Raw genomic sequence first — 15823 nt, 5'->3', positions numbered from 1 at the left:
CCCCCCCCCCCCGCCCCAAACATTTGTAGATAAGGTAAGTTGTTTTAATTGTATAAATTGGTACTGATTTTTTCTAATTTAGTTTAGCTCTATAGTAATAATTCTGTGTTGATTTTTCAATGTGTGCTTTGATTGTGTGATACTGATAATTTAACATGGAGAAAAACAATAGGCCAAATAACTAGCTTTTGAGGGTCGTACGGTTAACTATCTGTCTTTAGTTTGATTTCTTTGATTTTAGGTTGTTAGTTTAATTGTTTTAAATGTAACTGAATGTTGGAGAATTAGCTTAATTGCCTGAAAGTATTAGTTTGATTATTTAAATACCTGTTTTTTTTTGTTTGTTCATTGATATCTGTATAAATTATGTGAACCTGAATTAACTTAAACCAGGTTTAATTTTAACCATCCTAATATTTGATTTCAATTGCCTCTTTAATCCAAGTTAGTTTACCCTAATGAACCTTCGAGTTAAGATGAGTCTGTTAGACAACTTGATAGCTAACATCTCACAGATTCTGTAAAAGTAATTTTTCGTCTGCCCTGCATTTTAATTGTTAGGAAGTGTATTGTCTCCTCCTAAATTCTTGTTGTATCTCTGATCCTTATCCCGTCTTCTTTATTAATTCCCACTTCTAGAGCTGAAGTCCATCAGTATTTCGCAAAATGGAGAGTAACACAACGAAAGATTCTGAATCCATTAAACCAGATCGGAGGGGTAACAGTACCAAAAAGGGAGAAAGGGGCTTGCAGATTGAAGGATACTCATTTGAAGGATTATCAATAGCAGGTCATGAGACATGCATAATAGTCCCCTCGCTTAACTTAGCCTTTGATATTGGCAAGTGCCCTCAGCGTGCCATCTCCCAGCAATTCCTTTTCATCTCCCATGGCCACATGGACCACATTGGAGGACTGCCTATTTATGTTGCGACTCGCGGCCTTTACAGAATGCAACCTCCTACTATTATTGTACCAAAAGTTATCAAAGAAAGTGTTGAGAAGCTTTTTGAAGCTCACCGATCTATGGATCACTCAGAATTGAACCACACTTTGATTGGGTTGGATGTGGGTAAAAATCTACTTGCATTGATTACATAGCTCACTCAATTAGTTACTACAGAAATGGAATTAGCTCTTATTTCACAATTGAAGTGAATACAACTTTGTGCATATGCAGGAGAAGAATTCTACTTGAGAAGAGATCTTAAAGTTAGAACGTTTAAGACTTACCATGTCATTCCTAGCCAGGTAAGCAATTTCCCTTAATGATCTGAGCTCATTACTGCTCCTTTCCCCTTACCCAGTGTTTTGGATAGCGTGCGGTGACAAATAGCGACGAGGGCCCGCTTCACTGAAGCGACAATTTATACAAAAAAATAAAATATTATATATATAACTAAAAACTCAATAACAATAATATATTAATGAATATATCAATTCACAATATGCAATTAATTCTACTCTATAACTGAAAAAGGAGGAAATTTCAGGTTTGAAGTTTTGAAGAAGTTCTCTGCCTCTGCCTCTGCAAAAACAGGGTGCAGTACTGCTGCTCAATAAAAAACAGAGCAACAAAAAAAAAAAAAAGAAGAACAGAAGACCAGAAGAAGAAAGAAAAAAAAAACAGAGGATAAACGGACTCTCTGTCCTTTTTTTGCTGCACTGTTGCTCGACAAAAAACAGAACAAAAAAAATAGAAAGAAGAAGAGAAGATCAGAAGAAAAGAAAAACGAAAAAAAAAAAACAGAGCAATAGACAGACTCTCTGTTCTACACTGTTGCTCGACAAAAAACAGAGCAAAAAAAATTAGAAAGAAGAAGAAGAGAAGAAGGAAAAGGAAGAAAGAAAGAGAGGAGAAAGAAGAAGAGAAGCTTACCTGGGCTGCGTGGACTTGGGTGCTCTGATGTTTGAAGGTTGAAGAAGAAAGAAACGTGAAATCACTGCAAGCCCTAATGTTTTAAGCCCTAATCTGCGCCTTTTTCTTTCTTTTTTTTAAAAAGCGACGCCACAGCTCGCCTCTCGCTACACAGCGCCTCTCGCTACACAAGTAGAGGCGCTCGCCTTTTACAAGCGCAACGCAACAGAGCCAAAATAGCGCAGGCTGCTCGCCTCGCCTCGCCTCACGCTATTAGCGCTGAGGCAAGCGCTATTTATAACACTGCCCTTACCCCGCTTCTTTTTGGCCAGTCCAAAGTGGATTATGTGAAGTACAAACCTGCTTCGTGCTTTCTGCAAGAGTAAGCTGCTGCTATAGTAGGACGCTATGATTTTTATATTGTGATCTTTATATTTATTAATCTGAGGTTTTAATCGACTTGTTTTAATGGTATATTGCAGGGTTATATAGTATATTCAGTAAGGCAGAAGCTTAAGCAAGAATATGCTGGCCTTACAGGAGATGAAATTAAGAAGTTGAAGTTATCAGGTGTGGAGGTCTGTCATGATATCATAATCGAATAGAACTTTAATCCGATTGCATTTGTTTCTCAAGGTTGTTTTAAATTCAAACCCATGGTGTCATGGATCTTGGAAGCCATTTTTTAATTGATTTCAATTTGTTATGATTTTTGAAGGTCACTTGTTTGCATTATTTTCTCAAAAAATATAAACCAGTCATTGGTTCAAAAGTATTGTATTGTGTTTGCATATCCTTTACATAAACATCCACCTATATCTTATACACTCTTTTTGTTTTCCAGTGGGTCTGCGTCTTTTCCATCTCTTTACCCTTTCTGTATATCTTATTGGTTCTGGTAAGTGCCATGATGTTGTAGTCTTTCTTTTCTGGGCAAAACTACCGAAGAACTTTATACTGTACAAAATAATGATTCTATTTCCTGTACCAACTAAGGGCAAGAATACCTATGCATTGGGATGACCATGTTTACTTCAAAAACTTTTGGACACATTTGAGGATTTAATCCTTTTTGCCCTTTATATTTCTTGAGAAAGTTTGTGTGCAAACGTTGAGCAATTCATTTCAGAAACAGTTGCAGCGTGTTTTAGTACATAATCTTGCAAAAGAATGCATCCTCCTGGATATCTTATGTGTGACAAAGATTACCTTTGGATTTGACAGATTACGTACACAACAACAGCACCTGAAATTGCATTTACAGGAGATACAATGTCAGACTTCATAAAGGATACTGAAAATGTTGATGTTTTGAGGGCAAAAGTCCTCATTATGGAGGTAAATTCCTTGTATTTAACACTTGTTAAAATAATGTACCTTGTCTGTAACATGATGCTCAACTTCTGTGACTCCTTGCAGTTATTTTTCTTTCTCCCTTGGAAGGACTAATCTGACTTCCGGTCTATATCTAATTTACTATCTAGTCTTTATTGATTTTTGTTGATCCTTCTTAAATTTTAGCAAATTTTCCAGGGAGGATGACGTGTGACACTGGCTATTGGATTTTTTAGATTCTATGTATATCTTGTCTCCTTCAACTTTGGACAGGTTGCTGAGTTATTTTTAATAGGTTCTCCTGAGCCTTCTTTGCATAATCCAACAAATATCTAGAACATGAGTTTATCAACTAATGGAGGACATAATCAGAGTTATTGCAGAAGGTTCTCTTTTTTGGCTGCGAAAGAAAATATTCATATGTTAAAGGGAAATATTACATATTGTGGCATCATTACATATGTAGTTATGCTTCTAGGATAAGTAGTTACAAAGTCGCTGACTAGTACTGTCATTTATCCTTATGATGATGACACAATTGGAGTAAACTTACTGATCTTTTAATAACTTCAGATGGGAGTAGTATCATTCTACTTGACCAATCCCAAAGAAAATTAAACTCACTCTTATGCAAGTTATAGTATCATAGTCGCACGACAAAATTAGCAGTGTTAAGATCTTTTGTTCAATTTGCCTTATCAACATTACTGGTTCTCAGACATTTTAATTCTTCGACAGAGCACTTATGTGGAGGACAAAACAACTGCTGATGACGCAAGAGAATATGGACATACTCATCTGTCTGAGGTGGTTCTTTTTGCATAATTACCTGATATTCCTTTTTATTAACCCCAAGATTTCACTAACTCGTGGAAGCTAAAATTCTGAATGTGTTGTAGAATGATTTAGGAGTCTGATATACGATTCTTTATGCTTTGATGACATGCTACCAGATCATCAATTTCGCAGACAAGTTTCAGAACAAAGCAATCCTTTTAATCCACTTCTCAGCCCGCTATCAGTTGGATGTAAGCTTCTCTCTCTCTCTCTCTCATTTTTGTTTGTACGAAGGTGGTTTCTACGATTGAGATGGAATCCAACTGTCTTTAATTTTTTATGTCCGTCTTTACTTGTTGGTTGTAACTTTTCACCTTTGTGGTCATTTCATTCTCTTAAAAAGAACTACTAATAATAAACCACTTAAGTATTGTTGTCATTTGTTTTTCACAACAGTCGTACCTAGGTACAGCGTTTTGGAACCTAAAAGACTATCAGGAAAGAATGGGGTTTTGTCATTTTCATGTTTTTACTGTATACCAATTAATGAGAAATTTTATTTAGTGTGAGACTCAACCAACAAAAGTTGTATGAGGGCATATTCTATGCTTGACAAGTGTTTTAGAATGGGTCCCACTTGCCAAGTCTTTCTCTCCTCTTCTGGACCATCTTCTTCCTCCTCCTTTCCATCACATCTTTTTTTTCCTTCATTGTTTCTTATTTTTCTTCCTCTTACTCTGTCTCTGAGTTTCTCTATTCCTTCCTTACTGTTCTTTTTTTGGTTCTTTCTTTTCTAATCTTCTTCTCTATCTTTTTCCATGTTATTTAAGGGAAAAAGAACTAAAAAGGTTCTCAATTTCTAATTTTACTCTTAGATCTATTGGGCTGCTTCAGTGGCTCCAATAACTATAACAAAAATTGAGAAAATGCCTCCTTTTAATTGACGATTATCAAAAAAATCAGAAAATGTTACTAAATTTATATTAACCGCATTCAATATAAGTTCAAGACACATACGGGCTCTAACCATATTTCGACTTGTGATCAATCCATAGATACCGATAGAAAATACCTAGGCACTCTGCACTCAAAACAAGTACATGTTCGAGCTCATTAAACAACTCCTTATGAATCTCGACTCCTTTCCATATGAACACCCATTCAACCAATTTAAGTGACTAGTATATAACAAGTATGGAACAAAGAAATATATTGGTACTAGATTGACCTAAAGTCTTTCTATTTATACAGTAGGAATTCAAATAGAATTGAAGGAAAATGAATGTGATAAGACAGAACAAAATTTTATTTGAATTCCAAGTTTTAATAGAAATTTTTTATTGACGAGCTACAGCAATTTTCGGAAACAGCCTCTCTACCTTCATAGGTAGGGGTAAGGGCGTACACACTACCCTCCCCAGACCCCACTTGTGGGATTCTACTGGGTTGTTGTTGTTGTTACAGCAATTGCACCTATTAAAGCAATTTCAGCGATGCATTAACACCAAATGTTTGGTGTGTTCGACCGTGTTGATCAAGTACTGCCTTTAGTCCTCTTTTTATGGTTAAAAATTGTTGACCTGAGACGGGTCTTAATCACATTTTGGAAGCATTGAATATGTTCTTTGGAGCTGTCCATATTTTGATCCGCTCCAAGAAAATAAAGCCAAAATCAAATTAATTGGGAGTTTCAGACTATTTATGTATTATTTTTTGTACTTTGCAATGTCAAAGATGATGATTTTAAACTATCATCAGAAAACAAAATACGAGGGCTTGAGAGGAAGATTGATGGTGAGAAAACTTAAGAGGAAAAAGAATAGTTTGAAGTGCTAGAAGTAGAAAGAGAATTTAGTAAAGGAGGAAGAGAATTACGAAAAAATAAAGGGAGGAAGAAAATTTATTTAGGGTAGGGGGCAGTGAGTCCTTCTGAAATGAAAATAAAATAAGGAAGAAAGAAGCAAGATGATTCTGGGGTGATGAAGAAGAGAGAAGAAAGAGTAAAAGAGAAATTAACTAAAAGTCATGGGTCCCAGAATACAGGACAGTGATGACCTCATACAACTGACAATAATTGAGTCTCATATCAAATAAAATTTCTCCCAATTAATTGTTTTCCCCTAATAAAGAAAGGATCTAATTCTGGGACTAACTTGTTTCTTTCCTTTTGCATCATTCTAACAATTTTTGTCTTATCAGGTTATTCAGCAGGCTATTTCTGCAATACCTCCGCCTTTGGCAGGCAGAGTTTTTGCACTTACACAAGGTTTTTGACGCAAGGCTCAATCCACGTATCAGCTACTTTAGAATCTCTTCCCTGTGTTTTTTGGACATTTCCTTTTTGTTCACCCTATTGTTCGACTCATTGCACGTAAAGCACTAATAGCGAAGGAAACTTTTGCCATCTAATTTAGCTAGATATTTTTTTGCTTATTCCAGTTTTGTAGCCCGTTTGGCCAAGCCGGAGAAATCAGTTTATTTTGAGAAGTCTTTTGAAAAAAGTACTTTTGGAGAGAAGCAGTTTGTGTTTGGCTAATCACTTGAAAAGTACTTTTGAGCAATAATTTGTGTTTGGCCAAGCTTTTCAGAAAGTGTTTTTAAGTATCAAATTACGAATAAGGACATGAATAGATTTACTTAATAGTTAATATTATAAGTAAATAAATAATCTCAAAAATTTGTTATTACAGGTAATAATTAATTCTTTCCATTTTGTTTAAGTAAATATGAAAATAAATTAACGAGTACTTAATTCATTTAACATAAGTTAAATATATTAAAAATCATTCAGNATATATATATATATATATATATATATATATATATATATATATATATTAGGTTTAACGGTCATTTTGGTATATATTATATTTTATTAAGGGTATTTTTGGTAAGATTAAAAGTCAAAACTGCTTCTGCTTTTGGGGAGAAGTTACTTTTTTCTGCTTCTCAGAAATTGCTTCTACTTCTTCCCGAAAGTACTTTTTCCCGCAAAAAAGCTTGGCCAAATACCTCAAGTTAGAAAAAAAAGTGTTTTAGAGAAAAATATACTTTTGGCCTCTTGAGAAGCTTGGCCAAACAGGCTATTGGTTGGTAACCAAAACTGGCAAGTCACCATATTAAATATGCTATGTCTGTGCCGTAGAACAGAAACAACCATGGAAAGCATGTTTTACATTTAGGTGCAAGCTGGGAGTTGTTCTTACTAAAATGATGTTGAAATTAATCTTCAAATTATCTGAAAGTCCGTCTGGGAAATTTGAGATCAAATTTAGATCTAACATTATCCTTTCTATAATCTAGTTTACAATTAAGCTGGATCTAGCATAATCTCATCTGTACTGATGGAATTTAATATTATCTGACTCGAATCTCTGTTTGAAATGTTTTGATATGGATTATTTTAAATTTTTTTCCAGGCTAGCACATTAGGTATAAGTAGCGACTTTGAAGCAACTGTTATAAATAGAATTTTATTTATGGTGAATGTCTATATTTAGAGAGATTCTAGGGTTTATTACTTGGTGGCTAAGTCACCCTCTCCCTATAAATAGAGGGGTCCTATTCCATTGTAAATCATCCCAAATCAATAAGAATTCTCTCTCTCTACTTTTCTCTGCAATATTCTTTTTCTTCTTTTATTGTTCATAACACGTTATCAGTACGAGACTCTAACTAATTGAGTAGAAGCTTTGGGATTGAGCATAATGATTGTCAATTATTCCATGAACTTCCTTCATGATTAAATTCTGGATTTAAGGTAAGTATTTTACTGTATTTTTCTCTTTTATTCTATACTTTGATTTTAAATACAAGCAAAGACAACAAAGTTTGAGTATAACTCTAATGGAGTTTTAACCACCTGAAGTGGTAAAATTTATATGCCTCGCCATGATCAAATTCATGTATGATTGTGGGCAAAGAATTAAAAACATGTCCCATTGAATTTGCTCCATTCTCATTCCTTTAAGAGAATGTGATAGCAATATGTGATAAGTCTGAAAGAAGACAAAATTATTACCGTGAAGGTATCAATGGATGTGGACGTGGCAATAGACGAAATTATAATCGTCATTATCGTGGTAATGAGAATAATAAGGATTCTCAAAATAAGCCTTCACTCTGTGAAGTTGATGTTTGTCATCGATTTGACATACGATTTCGTAAAGCACATACAGATGCTTATGGTCCATTCATGATGTGAATGTGATAACATCTTATTTATGAATACATATTCATTCTTGGAAGAATATGAACGTGCTAGTGGTAGTGAATATACCACACTCACCTCTAGAGGGAGGTTTGAGATGATATAAGAAAACAATGTCATTATTATGGTATGAATGGTCATTGATCACGTACCTATTGTACGCAAAAATATTTTGGTAATGTGATTATTAAAGAATAACATTAGTGCAAGAAACATATCTTGCATATAATTTTGACCATAACCATAATGGTATAACTTTCTCTTTAAAAGAGATATTCACCATATGGATGTTGATGAATATGTGGTAGTACAAAATTAATTGAGAACTCTGCAAGAGCCAATTATACTATTTTGGAGAAACACAATTGATTACCAATAAGGTATTGTGTTGTAGTAAGTCTCAAAGAAACTTATTCAGTTTCTAAAGTATTCACGAAAGCGGTTGGTCATACTGAGACTATAAATAAAGGAAAGATTTAATATCTTCTATTACTACAACTTGTAGCGGGGTAATATGTATGTGAAAAGCTACCCGCTTTATTCTCTAATTTATACTACATAAACAAAAGAATACCACAATGAAGTGGATATTTATTGATATAAAAACCCATATCATAATAAACTTGGAGTTTATTCATAATTGCACACATCATGGTGTAAATCTGAAGTTTATCAATATTGATAATTTATTCAGTTGGCATAATTGGTTTAGCCATATCAATTTAAGTATGATGTGCAAAAATAAAAGAGAATTCACATGGGTAAATATTAAAGAACTAGAAAGTTCTTTACGAATTCTCTTACATTGCTTGCTCTCATTAATTAATAGACCAATTAAAATTGGGATTGAATCCCATGAATGCTGGAAATATCAAAGGTGAATATGGGCCCATTCACCTGCCATGTATACCACATAAGATGCATCTATGAGATGGTTACATGTGCAATTATTATTAACCCGCAACATGGTGCTTTGCGAGTAACTTGCTCAATAATTTAATTTCGAGCATAATTTCCAGATTTTCTATTCAAGAAGTTCATCTTGATAAGTTGGTTTACATCACAGTTCGTTTAGCAAAATGATTTATTAAGTGCCTCTACTTAATAGCTAAACAATTGCTTATGAGAACAAAGTTATCTATATCAGTTTGATATACGTTATATACCAAAGTATATTGTTTTCTCCCCGCACAAGTAGTTCAGGGTCAGGAACCAAATAATTCCATCTTATTATTATTGATGTGCGGTGTATATTTTGATTAACACCATAACGCACAAAGGTGGATTCTCAAAGTTGAGGTAACGAGTTAGTTTTTCTAACATGAGGGGGAGACATGATAAACAATTGAGAAAAAGTTACGTGGAATGAATTATCATTTTTACATCTAGATCCTCGAATAAGATAATATGAATTTGAAGTTCATAAAAAGATAATTCATGTGCAATATATTGCAAAGCATGCCAGACGCATTTGCTTACCCAAAGAAAGTAACTATATTCTCATTGCAAATGCTCATATTAAGTCCTAGAAGGACAAAGTCTATGGTACGCTTATAGCATACAGACAAATCGGTTTCAAATAAACTTCTTGATAAAGAAGATGAGCAAATGATCAAAATGATCATAATAAAGGAGGCAAGTGATCTAGAAGATCTCATGACATAACACTTAATAAAATCTCATGAAAGATTTAGGTACCTGAATATATGAATGAAGAGATCTCTATGTTATGTCTTTATGAAAAATAAGAAGGTTGGAACCGATATAAAATGTTCGTCGACGACATCTATGATACCGTTAAATATATATGAGGATCTTAAGTCTGGTGAAACAATTTCAAATAGAATTGGTTTCATATGAAAGACATGTAGTTTTGGACTTGCAGTTCAAACACTTGAAAGTACAAAGTCAATGGTATGTGCAATCAGTTTTCAATATCTTATATGTCTAGCATGACATGAAAACTTGATATGCATCTAAAGTCTATTATATGGCTTATATGACAATCCCTGAAGGATTTAAATTGCTTGAAGCATATACAATTCTTGATCTTGAAGTACCACATCCTCAATGCAATCTATGCACAAATGTATCTTGCTATAACTATAAGCATGATGATGTGATAGCGAGAATACCTCTATGGAGTATTGAAAAGTCATTCCACGACATTATATGAAGACATTACATCTCTATCAAGAATGATGATTTCAAGGTGCAATATATTCATTCAAGTTAAGATGGCTGATTTGTTCATCAAATCTCTACCAAAGATCTTTTGAAGATGGTGCACAAGATTGGAATGCAAATGCTCAAGGATGTGAATTGATGCTCTCATCAAGGGGGAGTTAATACGCGTTGTACTCTTTTTTGCTTACAAGGTTTTGTCCCACTGGGTTTTCCTTGCAAGGTTTTTAACGAGGCAACCAAAAGGCGTATTGTTAGATATGTGTACTCTTTTTCCTTCTCTAGAATTTTTTTTCCCATTGGGTTTTATTTTAGTTAAGGTTTTAACGGGGCACATTATCTGTTGAATAGACATTCAAGGGGGAGTGTTATAAATAGAATTTTATTTATGGTGAATGTCTATATTTAGAGAGATTCTAGGGTTTATTATTTGGTGGCTAAGTCACCCTCTCCCTATAAATAGAGGGGTCCTATTCCATTGTAAATCATCCCAAATCAATAAGAATTCTCTCTCTCTACTTTTCTCTGCAATATTCTTCTTCTTCTTTTATTGTTCATAACAACAGCAAAATTTCGAACGCTTTTTACGAGCCAACTGAATTAACGAATTAAAATTTCGAGCATGCCTGCAAACTGAACCGGAAAATCGTACCAAATCGAAAAATCAAACCAAATCGATTAAAAAATCGGACAAGGTTTGGTTTGATTTGGTTTGGTATTGAGTAAAAAAATCCGAACCAAACTGACATATAAATATATAACTTTTATATATACTTTTAAGACTTTATATTAATTATTTCTACAAAAATTCTAGAAATATTTGAAATTCTCTTATGGGATGTAATATTTAATAAAATATAAGTATTCCATTTTTATTAACCTTAAATAATGGGCTATATGATCACTTTCTTATCAAGTGTTACTGAAATGCGTCAATCTCTTTGTTCTTCCATGTTCATATGTCAAGATTTATTAAATTCTTATATCTTTTTCGAATTTGAAGTGATATTTCGACAATCTAAAATTAAATAGTACATATCATTAATTAGGTATCATATTGATTTTTATGTTTATTTAGTAAATTCGTTTAACCTTGAAAGTATACATCAACAAAAAATTATTGTAGGACGACTAAAAAAGTAACTATCATATGTTATTAACAAAATTCTCCCATAAAATTAGCTTAATATATCATATGTTTGCTAATTTTTTAATTTTTACTAAACATATATTTACTTGTAAAAAAAATTACAAAGTAAGATTGAAACAATATTCATGCAACAAAAAAATCCGAAAACCCCGACAAAATCGAACCAATCCAAACCAATATAGTTGGTCTGGTTCGATTTTAATAAAAACCGAACCAATCCCGTCCAGGTACACCCATAAGCATGCCTATGTATGGTTTATGGCCTTGAGGTCTTAAAATTAAAATAAATATACAAGTGGAGGAGAAACACAATTGAATTTTAGGCATGAAAAATTCATTTTTGGCGTAAGTCATGAATAATCATTATACAAGCATAACCCAAAATAAGAAAGTTAGGTAAACGGTACATGTGTGAATAGGAGAATTGCTAAAACACATTCTAGCAACCCAACCGACAAAAATTGAAATAAAATTAAAAATCAAGATTAAGTATGAAATTCATTAGTCATATGGTGTGCGGAAGCTTTAAAAATTAAAAGTGAAAGCTGTCGATTGATGATTAGTACATTTGTTTACAAGGGGAGAGACCATTCCTCATGGATAAAAATCCACTATCTGGTCTAGCACATAGGAATGGTTTTTTGCATGGCCCCTGGTTTTGTAACCTTTGACTTCCATAAACTGAGTAATATAAACGTAAAATCATATAATGCCATTCCAAAATCCTCGTCATTTTACAGCTATCAAACAACCCCATCACCTGGCTGGCTATTTTCACTAACCCCCAACATATATTCACATCAAGATTTGCAGCAAAATAACAGTAGTTCACAATATTTCCTGCATGAATATTGGGAGGATTTTGCTAACTAAAAAGAGCCTGTTGACAGGACGAACTTATTCTCATTTATCGAAGAAGAAGATGAAGAAGAAAACGAAGAAGGAATCTGAAAGGAGAAAGCTGATTAGAAAGAGATTATCAAGGAAGAAGAATATGGTTCAAAAGTTGTATGACACTTGCAAGGAAGTGTTTGTTAATGGTAAGGCTGGCTATGTTCCTCCTCCCTCCGACATCCACCGACTAAAGTCGGTACTCGGTATGTATATACACTACTTTTGCTTGCTTATATATTTATGAACATTTGAGATCTATGAACACTGCTAAAAAAATTGAATACGAACTTCGTCGCTAATCTGTCAATAAATCGCTCGTAGCTAACGAAATTTTCTGAAATTATACGAACTTCATCATTAATTTGTCGTTAATCTCTCGTAGCTAACAAAATTCTTAAGTAATCTATCGATAAGAGAACTTATCTCTCCATGTATTTTACTCCTATCCTTTCTTTCCTTCTCTTGGTCTTTTGGTTGTGCTACTAATATACTTTTTGCTCTACTACGTTTTATTTCCCCACCTTCTCTTGTATATGACACTTATGTTAATGATCTTTCAAATCAAATTTATACTAATTAGAAGGAGGAATTTTTGTAACGATTAATATATGTGTGCGTGTGTGTGAAATACGTCCTCTTCAGCAAAAAAATATGATTTACTATTTAAAAAGTGTATATATGGAATTCAGAAGCCGTTAATTTCCTCTACTTGCTGACTATAATTTCTTTCAAAAATTAATTCAGATTTCGTTACGTGACTTAATGAAGATAGTGATAAGCTTGTTATCTGCCATAATTAATTTCTACGTACTAACGGCAGATGGTCTGGAACCAAAAGATATCAAGCTTACAGTGCCAAGCTTGGAATTTTCAAGTAGAAGTGGAACTGGAGATGAAGCTCCTCTTGTCACCTACATTAAGCTTCATGAATGCAACAAATTTTCGGTATATATAGTCCCTTTTTATCTTTTAAATTAAATTAACGAAAAAAAATGTCTGTTGGTGCAATGGAAATTTAATTAGTTTTAATTCATGATTTTAACTCGTGTAGATAGGGATCTTCTGTTTGCCACCTTGTGGGGTAATTCCTCTTCATAATCATCCCGGCATGACCGTGTTCTGCAAGCTTCTAGCTGGAACCATGCATGCCACGTCATATGATTGGGTGCAGAATCACCAACAGTTTAACCATTGTAAGAAATCATTTAATTTTAATTAGTGCGTACGTAATTGATATATTCTAATTGAGCACCAGCTTAACTTATAAATGCTAATGGTGCAAATAATATTTTCACTATCACTATTACAGTTTTGCTTATGTATAGCAAGCTACCTCTCTCAATATTATCTAGATTACTAATTTAACTTACTATCGGCAATTGCCTGGAAATATTTTTATGACCTGATATTGTAAAATTGATTTACATTGTCAATACTGTATTGTTGGGCTAAATCGGCGTGATACTCTTAACATGGTGTGATATTATTCGTTTTTTGCCAAGCCTGAACGGTTTTCCCCAAAAGGCCTCATACCCTCGTACCATTAAGAGATTCCTACACTTTATATGTAGGCTCCTAATATTTTCAGCTATCAATGTGAGACTTTGTTCATACACCCAACATGAATGTTAAACTCATCGAACATGCATTGAACAATTGGGTACAGGCGAGCAGCAATCTGGAATCCGGCTAGCAAAGGTTCATTTTGATGCAGACATCACTGCACCGTGCGATGCATCAGTTCTATTCCCGGAATCAGGAGGAAATTTGCACTGCTTCAAAGCTCTAACACATTGTATTCTACTAGATGTTTTAGGGCCACCATACTCGGAATCTGAAGGCCGCCATTGTACATACTATCAAGATTTCACTTATGACTGTTGTTCTGGTATGACAGAAGGTACCTGTGTCTGTTAAGCTACATTAATAGTTTGCTTGTAGACTATTAAATTTACTTTGTGAATGGAATTGCAGATGTTAAAAAAGTGAAGGTGGAGGAAGATGGCACAAGATATGCATGGCTTGAAGAAAGAAACGAGCAGTTCGTGGTGTTAGGGGGAACATATGACGGTCCTACAATTAAAATATAAAGACGTTAATTAGCTTGTGTATATAACTCTTCTAAGTAGCCAATCTTGGACTTCGGTTGGTCTCTTCAGTTCTTCGCATAGCTACATGAGCATACAAAGAAATTTCAGTTGACATTTGTGATGACCCAAAGGCCATCTTATATTTTAGAACTTGATTTTGCGCTCTTAAGCCTTAAAAATCTCATTTTTACTCTCCTCGAGTTGCGTGGGCAGTCCGAGCGTGTTTCCGATAAGCTTTAATGTTGAAAATTGATAAAAATAATAAATTTTGCCTTTAAAAGTTGATTTAGTTGACTTCCGTCAACGGTTTGAGTAAACGGACTCGGATTCGTGTTTTGACAGTCCCGGTGGGTCCGTAATGAAATATGAGACCTGGCCGTATGCCCGGAATCGAATTACGAGGTCCCTAGCTCAAGATATGAATTTTTGTTGAAAATTGAAAAGACTAGAAATATAATGGTTTTAAGAATTTGGTTAATATTTGATTTTGTTGATATCGGGTCCGTATTTTGGTTCCGGGGCCCCGTATAGGTTTATTATGATATTTAAGACTTGTCTGTGAAATTTGATGAGAAACGGAGTTGATTTGACGTGATTCGGACGTTCGGTTGTGAAGTTAGAAGTTTTAAAACTTTCTTGAAAATTTCATTTAATTTGGTGCTAAATTCGTAGTTCTAGGTGTTATTTTGGCGATTTGATCACGCAAGCAAGTTCGTATGATGTTTTAGTACTTGTGTGCATGTTTGGGTTGGAGCCCGAGGGCTCGGGTGAGTTTCGGATAGGCTTTGGGATGTTTTAGACTTAGGAAATTCTGATTTTTCTGCAGCTTCAGTGATTGCTAGTTTTCTTCTTCACATTCGCGAAGCTACTCTTGCTAACGCGAAGAGTAAATTGGAGCTGGGTGGGTTTTGTTCTACGCAAACGCGTACGCTCGGTCGTGAACGCGGAGCAGTGGGGGTCTTACCCTTCGCGAACGCGACCGGCATCTCGCGAACGCGTAGAGTTAGGGACTTGGGGGAGGTCAGTCATTCTTTCTACGCGAACGCGAAGGCCAGGGGGCATAGCCTTTGCGAACGCGAGGAGGAATTCGCGAAAGCGTAAGCCTAACAAGGCAGCTCTTCGCGAACGCCGCAGGCCCTTCGCGAACGCGAAGAAAGCCTGCCTAGTCTTTTAAAAACAGAACTCAAATACGGGATTAAGTCATTCTTTCATATTTTCAAAAAACTAGAAGACCTTGAGGCGATTTTCAAGAGACAATTTCTTTCCCAAAAGTGTTGGTAAGTGATTCTAAACCACTTTCTTTCAATTACCCATTGCATTTTATA

At 34.5% G+C, this 15823-nt stretch overlaps 2 protein-coding genes across 4 annotated transcripts; both read left to right on the top strand.

The window, feature by feature from the left end:
• Nucleotides 1-6403, top strand: LOC109205312 (nuclear ribonuclease Z-like). Its single transcript, XM_019368021.1, has 8 exons — nucleotides 1-34; nucleotides 640-1072; nucleotides 1181-1251; nucleotides 2341-2436; nucleotides 3083-3196; nucleotides 3932-4000; nucleotides 4147-4221; nucleotides 6170-6403. The coding sequence occupies exons 2-8, from the start codon at nucleotides 667-669 to the stop codon at nucleotides 6242-6244; spliced, it is 906 nt and encodes a 301-aa protein (XP_019223566.1). The 5' UTR covers nucleotides 1-34; nucleotides 640-666; the 3' UTR covers nucleotides 6245-6403.
• A 5743-nt stretch (nucleotides 6404-12146) lies between these two features.
• LOC109205311 (plant cysteine oxidase 2-like) lies at nucleotides 12147-14666 on the top strand. 3 transcript variants are annotated; one of them, XM_019368020.1, is made up of 5 exons: nucleotides 12147-12554; nucleotides 13229-13353; nucleotides 13460-13601; nucleotides 14075-14308; nucleotides 14383-14666. In XM_019368020.1, the coding sequence occupies exons 1-5, from the start codon at nucleotides 12359-12361 to the stop codon at nucleotides 14496-14498; spliced, it is 813 nt and encodes a 270-aa protein (XP_019223565.1). In that variant the 5' UTR covers nucleotides 12147-12358; the 3' UTR covers nucleotides 14499-14666. The 3 variants fall into 3 exon arrangements, with proteins under 3 accessions (XP_019223565.1, XP_019223563.1, XP_019223564.1); XM_019368018.1 differs by having other exon boundaries at nucleotides 12151-12611; XM_019368019.1 differs by having other exon boundaries at nucleotides 12155-12611; nucleotides 14075-14296.
• Nucleotides 14667-15823: the final 1157 nt, after the last annotated feature.

Source organism: Nicotiana attenuata, unplaced genomic scaffold (assembly GCF_001879085.1).
Source record: "Nicotiana attenuata strain UT unplaced genomic scaffold, NIATTr2, whole genome shotgun sequence".
Taxonomy (NCBI): Eukaryota; Viridiplantae; Streptophyta; class Magnoliopsida; order Solanales; family Solanaceae; genus Nicotiana; species Nicotiana attenuata.
The sequence above is the reverse complement of the archived record's forward strand: the minus strand, read 5'-3'. Positions and strand labels throughout refer to the sequence as shown.

Coding starts and splice junctions, on each gene's coding strand:
- LOC109205312 (XM_019368021.1), top strand. CDS start 667: ATGGAGAGTAACACAACGAAAGATTCTGAATCCATTAAACCAGATCGG. Junction 1,252..2,340: donor ACCATGTCATTCCTAGCCAG/GTAAGCAATTTC, acceptor GGTATATTGCAG/GGTTATATAGTATATTCAGT. Junction 4,222..6,169: donor CAGCCCGCTATCAGTTGGAT/GTAAGCTTCTCT, acceptor TTGTCTTATCAG/GTTATTCAGCAGGCTATTTC.
- LOC109205311 (XM_019368018.1), top strand. CDS start 12,359: ATGAATATTGGGAGGATTTTGCTAACTAAAAAGAGCCTGTTGACAGGA. Junction 12,612..13,228: donor CCGACTAAAGTCGGTACTCG/GTATGTATATAC, acceptor TACTAACGGCAG/ATGGTCTGGAACCAAAAGAT. Junction 13,354..13,459: donor ATGAATGCAACAAATTTTCG/GTATATATAGTC, acceptor TAACTCGTGTAG/ATAGGGATCTTCTGTTTGCC.